The sequence below is a fragment of the Hydra viridissima genome, unplaced genomic scaffold (assembly GCF_058129835.1).
Source record: "Hydra viridissima isolate aposymbiotic clone 2 unplaced genomic scaffold, HvirCarnegie_v1 scaffold_4, whole genome shotgun sequence".
NCBI classification, from domain to species: domain Eukaryota; kingdom Metazoa; phylum Cnidaria; class Hydrozoa; order Anthoathecata; family Hydridae; genus Hydra; species Hydra viridissima.
In genome coordinates this window covers 20,636,482-20,646,382 of record NW_028324303.1, presented here as the reverse complement: position 1 = coordinate 20,646,382, position 9,901 = coordinate 20,636,482, and the positions used below count along the sequence as shown (strand labels likewise).

General features: G+C 28.8%; 1 protein-coding gene and 1 pseudogene across 1 annotated transcript; both read left to right on the top strand.

The window, feature by feature from the left end:
* The first annotated feature begins 683 nt into the window (after positions 1-683).
* On the top strand, positions 684-4,012 carry LOC149890451 (uncharacterized). Its single transcript, XM_090085755.1, has 3 exons — positions 684-1,766; positions 1,961-2,449; positions 2,658-4,012. The coding sequence occupies exon 3, from the start codon at positions 2,689-2,691 to the stop codon at positions 3,688-3,690; it is 1,002 nt and encodes a 333-aa protein (XP_089941881.1). The 5' UTR covers positions 684-1,766; positions 1,961-2,449; positions 2,658-2,688; the 3' UTR covers positions 3,691-4,012.
* Positions 4,013-8,118: 4,106 nt separating this feature from the next.
* On the top strand, positions 8,119-9,261 carry LOC149890450 (uncharacterized; annotated as a pseudogene).
* Positions 9,262-9,901: the final 640 nt, after the last annotated feature.

Below are 9,901 nucleotides of genomic sequence, written 5' to 3'. Positions count from 1 at the left end.
AAAGAGTTTACTTGGCTCTTTATTTCATCTACAATGGCTTTAGCTTTCTCGGGAATCTCTTTGCAAAATTCTATGCATATAGTTCGACAAAAACGAAAAGATGAAGGTATCAAACAACGTCAGTTGCTTTATCAATTCATTTGATAGGCACCAAAGAACTAATAAACACATTTGCATCAGAAATAAGTTCAGATTCCTCTGGAAGTTTCTGCTTGTATTGGCTTTGGCCAGAGGAACCATCACAGCACCGTTTACTATATAAAAGTAAATGTTTGAATTCAATACTGTACACGGAATCTATGGTCAAAATTCTAGCTACAGTGTGATCCAATAAATTATGCAGTTCCAGAATTTTTGCATGTGTGTTCGTAATTTATATAGCAGAAGATGGTGAATAGCAGGTCTGTTGATTTTCTTGAATTTTGTAATATGGTGGGAATGTGGAACAGTTTAGTTCATTTGTCACCTTCCTCATGTACAAATATTGTGCTTTTGTAGAATCTAAATCAATAAACACACTGAGTGCTACTTCGTCCGTTAGCATATTTTTCTGGCTTGCGTTTTCCATAACACTCGTTTTTCATAACACTCGTATCAGGTGTTATGATAAATGCTGAAAGCTTTAGTAGTTATCAATATGGATTGTCTTCATTTTATGCCTGGACTCGTTGTATGGAAATAATATTAAATATTTTTAACAACCTTTCTTTCCAAATATGGGCAGCCACATGTGAAGAAAAGAAACGGCTAAAGCAAGTTAAGAAGTTCTTGGTGCAGAAACGTTTTCGTGAGGAGCTATGGTTGACAAACCAAGACAAGTAAGTGGAAATACAAATGATGGTAATAGTGCTACAAGATTTTTTTACAATGCAAACTGCTCTGCTGAAATCACTAGAGTTGATGAAAATTTGATCAAGCGACTTTACATAATTCTGCAAGCTCTCTCCTCAGGTGTTATGATAAATGCCAAAATCTTTGGTAATTATGCTGTAAAAACTGCCCGAATCTATGTGACCAATTATGGATGGTACTATATGCCATTTTTAGTACACAAAATCTTACTTCACGGAGAAAATATCATAAAGCATTTTGCAGTACTTCCTATTGGTCAACTTTCACAAGATGCGCAAAAATCCCGTAATAAGGATTATAAAAAATTTCCCCTTCATCATGCCGGAAAATGTTCTCGATCAGCTACAAATGAGGATGTATTTCATACTTCTCTGTACACTTCCGATCCATACATCACCAGCATTAGAAAACCGTATAACAAAAATGTGCAAGAACTTGATGAAGATACTATGCAGCTTTTAAAAGTCAACGAACTGATTTCAGAAACTGAAAGTCCTTATGTAGTTATGATATAGCACCTTTAATATACCTATACATTATTTCATTAAAACAACTTTTTAAAAATTGTTATTAAGAAACTGTTTTAAATATTTCTATAGTTAGTAGGTAAACATTTTATGTATTTTTCGTCGCTTCTAATAGTTTTAAGGATTTTCATACATTTGTAAAATATTATGTTAAAGTGTAAATTAAAAAAATGCCAATTTTGAAGTTTTTGATTTTTATTTATTTATTTTTAATTTGTATAACAAAAAATTCTTATAAAAAGTATTTCATTAGAAGCGTCATATACTGCTTTACATTTGTGCAAAATTTCAAATCTCTATTTTTAGTAACAAAAAATGATCGATCTTTGGTCCAATACACATCTTTATTTTCCACTGTGTGGTGTAAACAGATTAGTGTTATTAGTGGTTAGGTTTATTAGAAAATGGTTTTAAAATTTTATTCAGTTTAATCATGTTGCGCTGTGTTCCAAATATCAAAGAAACCAAATTTGAGATTTAGAAACAGCACTTTATTTATTTTATGAATTCTATATAATTCCTATTAAAATTTCGTTAAGGTATTATTAATTGCTCCTTATAATTTTGCAGTAAAATTTTAGTTTTGATAGCTCTTCCTGGACTTCTAGCTGGAGACGCTGTGGGCGATTTTTCAAAGCATAAAGCACTTGCAGGATGTTGTTTCCAAAGATGAGGAGTGTTAGGTATTGACCGAATGCTTGAAGATTGATTTAATGAAGGTCTAACTGGTTTAACTTCACTTCCGAGTACTATCTGTAACAACAAACTTAAATTATCGATTTATTAAGGAATCTCTGGAGAGACTAGAGTATTGGAGTAAAATAAAGCGAAGTTTTTACAACATTTAGTTAGGAACTTATATTGTCTGAACGATCATTTAGTTAGGAATTTACATAGTCTTAACAACTTTTCAACTTTACTTATACCTTGGTTCGCTTTAATGAAACTATGGTCAATCCTTTATAAATACCGTTCACAGAGATCTGGGGTTTGACAAGACTTACTACTTTTGCTATATTAAAAGGCCGCACGTTTTAAAAACTTTGAAAACATTTATTAGATAGATCCAGGTAATAGATAAATTTCACTACAGTGTTTATTTTTTCAAAGTATTTTAAAGTGGTTTAAGCTAACGTGCCATTAACATTAAGAAACTTTTCCAAAGAAATAAAGAAGTAATTTGTTTATAGATGGTAATTCTAAAAAGATATTTGTCCTTGTTTTTTAATATATAAATAACTAAGTTATATAATGAAATTTTTATTTGTACGATTTTAGTTATTAAACTTTGCTGAACTTTTTACATAAAATGATGAAAAGCCAGATCAATTGTTTCATAAAGCTTAGTGGTTTTATCGCACTTATAATTTGCTTATCTTATATCTACTATCTGGATGGCTCTTACAGTAACCTGAGAAATAAACGCGAAGATAACTGTGTCAATACTCATTTAAGGAATGTTCTTCTTGTTATAACATTTAACACAGCTCACTACAACCACATTTCACTGTTACTTGATGCTTATGGTAAAGTTTTTAACAATATCGTTCTTTGTGGACCTATAGGATCGAGCTCTACCTATCCTATTTTAAAGTATATTTCTCAAAGAGGATTCTTTAGTTACGATGAGTGCGTTGGAAATGCAATGCGTGACCATAATAACTACACTGGGTATTTAACTATGAGCGATGATGTTTTGCTAAACATCTGGAATCTTAATGGTAGTGATTTAATGAAAATATGGCAAGGACCAGAAATGCCTTATAAACTAGAAAATAAAAACGTTTCAAGCGGTGATGATTGGCTTGGGTGGGAATCCGAAGTCGGGCTCACAGCATGTAAAAAAGCTTTTCAAAAAATTAGTTTACTTGACAAATACCAATATCATTTAAAACGTTTACGTCATACCAATAACACGTACGGTCATGGTTTAATTATGAGGAATGTCAGTAACTACCACTGTTACGCCGAACGCTCTGATATATTTTATGTGCCACAACATTTGGCTGATGAATTTATTGAATTATCAAGTATACTAAAAAGTGAAAATGTTTTTTTAGAAATAGCTGTACCAACATTAATTAGATTACTTGCCGAAGATGTTATTAACTTGAAAGGGATTTACATGTCAGGCAATCCTCTCAGAAAAAGTGAAATTCTGCTCCAATATTTCAAACCAACATTAGATTTTATCCATCCATTAAAATTTGACTACGGAGATGACTCAGCAGCTGGATTAAACTTTTTTAAAACCAATTTTTCAATGTTGGTTAACAGTTTATTATCTTGTAACAATTCAATGAAAGTATAACTCAAATAATTCCAAGTCTCATAAAATACATTAATGTTATGAACATCTAATAGCATATTATATAATCCGACTACTTATAGAAAATATGAATAGCCATACTTCAGAAAAATCAGAGAAGGACAAACTCGCCTTCAAGGGTTAAAGTTTTTACCTGATATTGACCTTTAAGAATATTTATTTGGTTTTCCACTTTCATTTCAGTATTTAGTTGTTTTCTTTACTTTAAAGTTATGAATATTATTTTTGTTACTATTTTTGCAAAGATTTATAATTGATGTAGTACTTTTTTATTGTTGATTTTTCAGAAAAAAAAGAAAACGTATTCAGCTTTTTCATTTGATGGTGGCGTGAATAATTATTATTATGATTCTCTAAGAAAAAAATATTGGAGTTTTATGTTGGTACAGCGACATTTAAGTAATACTTTTTTGAAATAAATCTTAAGAAGAACTGGTCAAAAGTATTTCTTTCAATAAGACGCTCTTCATGAAGGTTGATAAATTTCTTTTTTAATTTTTTACAACTTTGTTACTGTTAATAATCCTAGTATTCTCTAATTGAGAACAAGACGGCAGAAATCAAAAATAGTTTTTATTCTATGAAATAAGGCAAGTTATATTTTTCATATTTATCTGAAGTTCCAAAAAAAAAACCAAGAGATAAGTTTGTTAAAATCCTGCTGAAATATACACACTGCAAACCTTTAAAAAAACCTTGCGTAACATTGTCAAAATATTTTTGGTTTTAATTTTGAGACTGGACTTTATTTCTTAAATTTCATGCAAAGGTACATGTGTGTTCACATTCAATAAGTAAGAAATTTGAGTGGGATGAAATGAAAACATCAAATGTTTATAACTTCTCTAGTTTTTCTTCCTAATAATCCTATGACTTTCGTATCATTGTCGTTTGCGTTTTTTAGCGAAAGAAATCGTAAACAACCTACATATTCCCTAATAATCTGACAATTATGTTTTCAAGATTGCACATATTTAATGAACATACAAGATCAGTTACAAAATGACGTTCCACGCTTGTTTATTGTTTTAAAATTATAGTAGATATCTTTATCGTTTTGTATTAATGATATATATCATGTATTCATTGTGATATACATACATGAATCGTCATTTATATATTTATATTTCTTTCCTTTCTGCATATTTATTTATTTATTTTTATAAAGTATATTTAATATATTAGTTCTATATTTATTGTTTTCTACTTATTGCATTTTATCTATTACTTATTATATTTTATTTACATATCAACTTTTATTTATCAATTTTCGAGTATTTACACGAAAGTATTGATAAATAAAAAATATGTGATAATATTCGAAACTGTGAATGCAGTTTATGGTGACATCTTTGTAAAATGTTATTAATATCACAGTCTTATTTTCCTATTAAAGTATAGAAGAACAAATATGAAGTATCATATGAAGTTATTGTATTATTTTGTTGAAAAATAACCAGTTGGTATTGATTTTAAACACAGATTTGTAAGTATAGTCTACAAAAAAAAGTGCTTTGCTAGCATCAGATCTTGTGTAGCGCGATAAAAATGTAAAGAAACTTGACTCGGGTGATTTAAGGCCAGTCTGAGAAAATTTCGTTTTTTTTTAGTGTTATTTTTGTTTAAACGTTTGTGACGTGTTTTCACCTCGCGGGATTGATCGCATTAAGAGTTAGAAGTTAAGTATACCGTTATCAAAGGCCGACATTGTTTTTATAGAAACAGCCGATAATAGATAAAAATATACATCTATCAAATCTATACATTCATATTTAACAAAAAATAGTACTTTATTTATATTAAATATAAATATAAATATTTATCTATTTAAAGCGTAAGTTCTTATTGAAATTGAGGTTCCAAAATATTGCATCATTTTTGAGAATACTGCTCAGAAATGCCTTTATTGGTTCAACCAAATTTTTCTTCAGGAAAAAATTGGACTGTTTACTAGATTTTTCTTCAATAGGAATGTGAAGAAACTGGCGCTAAAAATCTTCATACTTTTTTTGAATGATGGATTTCTTTTAGGCCTTCTAAAACTTTAGCTTTCGTATAAAAACACTTATAGAGTTTAGCTACGTTTTTAGGTTCGAATTTAAATGTTCCAAAGCTATTCAATTTTGTACACTTTTTTTTTTGCAAATTTCGAAATTTACACGGTAGAAATAGGAAAAACGTAGTAAATACCCGTTCATAGTCTTTTGACTTTATGAGGGGTATTTGTCACTCGCCTATAATACAAAAAGGCTAAAGGTCGACCCTGGTGTATATTTTTTCTGATAATTTTGTTTTTTCACTTTTCATTACCCCAAGCACAGGCTACATCTTATTTTTTGGCTCAAACAAATCAGGAGATAATAACTTACTTGAGTTTAGGAAATAAAAACACATAGATAAACATAAGTAAAATATTTTCTTTCTATAACAAAATACACTTAAAGATGTCTTTTAAATTGCATTAAATTTAGGTTTACTGGCCCTGCCATCAGTCTGATCCACTATGTGCTTTACATAACCTTTGATATACCAGCCTTTGTCAACTTCCAAAAGTTTTCCAAAGTATTTTCTAAAAATTAACAATGGAGAAGCTGGATGAAAGAATGAAATTTAGCAAAACCCTATTGTGAGATTTAACAAAGTTATTTAAAGTGATCAATTATTGGTAAAAAAAAAGATTAATTAGTATTTAATATTATCATTTCTTACATTTGCGATGAAACATTCTGCTTAACACTATGATCTCATTCCCATATACTGCATTTTGAAGAGTGCTTGATATTTATTTTTCATTGTCCTATGAGAAACAAGGATTAAAAAATTGTCAATAATAATCCAGCACCTTGTATTTTATACACATTATAATATAGTTATCATATAATGAAAAAGAAAATTTAATGGAATTAAAGGAAGAAATTTAAAAAATCTCTCTCATTTTTGTATAGGTTTCATTTAGACCAACCACTAATTAAAACTTTAAGGTTGACTAAAGACAAATAATTAATGAAAAACATTTGGATTTTGCAACTTTTCCTTGTACTTTCAAAACTATTCTTGTTTTTTATCATTATTACATTATTATTCACGAAACTTGTAGTAGTTATTGAAAAAATAACAACTTAGATGTAAGTATGAATGCATGAATGTATGCATGTCTTAATGTATGCATGCATGCATGTATGAATGTATGAATGTATGTATGTATGTATGTATGTATGTATGTATGTATGTATGTATGTATGTATGTATGTATGTATGTATGTATGTATGTATGTATGTATGTATGTATGTATGTATGTATGTATGTATGTATGTATGTATGTATGTATGTATGTATGTATTTATGTATGTATGTATGTATGTATGTATGTATGTATGTATGTATGTATGTATGTATGTATGTATGTATGTATGTATGTATGTATGTATGTATGTATGTATGAAAGAAGAACATAGTCACAAGACAACTGGTTTAACATATTTTCATGTAAAACTTTCAAACTAGAAAATGATTTTTGTTTTGCTTGAAACAGCTGCAGAATATTTAAAAATCTAAAATTTCATGTCAAATAAAATGTAAATTTCATCACATGGTTTCACCCGACAAAAAAAATCTTAATTACTCTTATCGACTTTATTGCTCAAAGTGCCGTTAACGATGATTGCTTCATTTAGTCGAGTTAGGGACAACGCCGGAAGGTTATAAAAAACGTCGGATTTTCTGATCGTACCACAAATCACTAATTGTACAAGTGGATAATAACAATTATCGAAGTGTACTAGACTGAACATTACTGGAAAAGACGTGCATAGTGATCATTTTGTTTATTTTTAAAGATATTTTCCTTTTTCAGAAAAATCCGTCATAACCCATAATGTCGTAAAAAATTAATATTTTAATTTTTAACAGCTTTTGCCTGACAACGTTCATTTTAGTGAATTGTTTGCCAAAAAAAGTTATACTTAAAAGAAATGTTTAGTGGTGCAACCGAACACTCATTAAAGCGAGACATGCCTTAAATCACTCGAGGATGACGTGGATAGATTTATAAAGAAACTTTGATAGTTATTCAATCGATATGACTAATATTGTTTACATTTTTTGGCGAATAAAAAATGAAAAATATTGTTTTCTTGTTTTGTACAAAATTTATTTGAAAACCATTTTTGAAAATTCTCTATAGATCTTCATTAAAATAAATTTTATTGAACCCCAGTACTTTAAGCTTCCTTTACAACCGCCATAACAACGGCGCTATTTTTTACCTTTACTAAAAAATAATCAAAAATCCTATATTTTTATATGAAAAATATTTCATATCAAGTAAATTGTATTTTCTGTTGTTCAAAAAAACTTTAGTATAAAAACGGTTACTGGAAAGCTCATTAATATATCATGAATCTTCTATAATGGCTAAGGCTTGCAGAGTTAAACAAAGAACTAAAAATAATAAAAGGAAAAAAATATTTAATATAAAAAAGAACTTAGTTGTAAATAATGTTGATATGGATGTAAACATGGAATCAAATATTGTAGATATGAACATAAATGTTACTACAGGTGTTGAAGATGTAAATGTAAATATGGAGAAACAGTTGATTTTAACTTTATTAATTCTGATGAAATATGTGCTTCATCAAGACCAAAGTTATCTAGTAATATAATTACTGGATACCATTTTATAAATTTAGAAATACTATATTCTGCAGTTTCTCCCCATGGATGTCCAGAATGTATTTCATCTCAGTTGTTTCCCTCTGAAAATGATAACAAGAGAAAAGGTCTAGCGTCTTGTCTTTATGTTAACTGCTATGTGATTTTTCAAGAGAATTTTACACCTCAACATTGAATATGAAAATAAGTTTTGATATTAATACCAGGGCTGTATATGCTATGAGATCATGTGGTCAAGGCTATTCTTGATTCTCAAGATTTGTCTCATTAATGGACATGCCTAAACCAATTATTGCTAATAATTATAATAAAATTGTTATAAAACTAACTAATGCAGTAAAATCTGTAGCTGAAGACACTATGACGGCATTCTGCTCAAGAATTAAAAGATTTGAAGAGTAATCTTATTTTAAACTCTATTCCAGACCATGCGTCCAATGTTATTGATGTTGCAGTATCATGTGATGATACTTGACTGCGACGAGGCTACTCTTCAAACAATTGTGATGTTTCTCTTATTTCGATGGAAACAGGCAAAGTAATAGATGTTGAAGCTATGAACAAGTTAAGTATAAAATTAATGAATTTGTTTGATTGTCTTCTGTGATTTAAGCGTGACAGATTTTTTTAAAAATTGAAATCAGTCATTAAATTGGTCAACAAAGTCATAAAATTCGGTCAAGTTTTTTACATCTACTTCAGTCCAATATATTAGCTTATTAAAAATTATTATAAAAAATCTGCTTCGCTCATTTCACAGAACTACGTTGTTCGAACAAGTTTGCAAAAAAGATTTTGTTAAAATTGTGTACATCTTTAGATAAGTTGGCCGGGATCTTTCAATATTTTGGTGTTTTTGGCACCTGCTACAGCTACCATTTTACCCAAAAAAAATTTTTTTTCTTTTTTTTTTTAAGTTATTTTTGTTATTTACTTTATGTATATGAAGTTAAATTTATAAAATATTGATATTTACTCAAAAAAATTTTCAGGGGTTTTCCACCTTAATAGCAAAATGCTAATCTTTACCGAAATTTTTACTAAAAAACAAAATGTTAAATGGAAACTCAAAAAAATTATCAAAGAAAATCATACCTATTGTGAAAAATAAAAATCATCCGAAAAAATTTTTCAGAAAAGTTATGGTTGAATTAAGGCCAACACGAAATACACTTAGATATAGACCTAACTTAGAAAATTATCAAAAATTGTGTTGACCTAAACTTACCAAACTGTTTCTTATTTTATTTTTGTTTTAATTTCTATTTGGTGGACAAATACTCTCATATTCTTCTTCATATTCACAATTTGCGGACTTGCAAATTGTGAATATGAAGATATAATTGTGAATACTAGATTATATATATATATATATATATATTGTGAGGGCGGTGGATTTTCTTTATATTTATTAAATTTATTAGGCGGCGGATTTTCTTTATTTGTTTATTAATAGTCTTCTTACGTTTGAGGGAAAGGGGAAGTTTGGGTTTGGTGTTATGTTTGGATTAGATATAT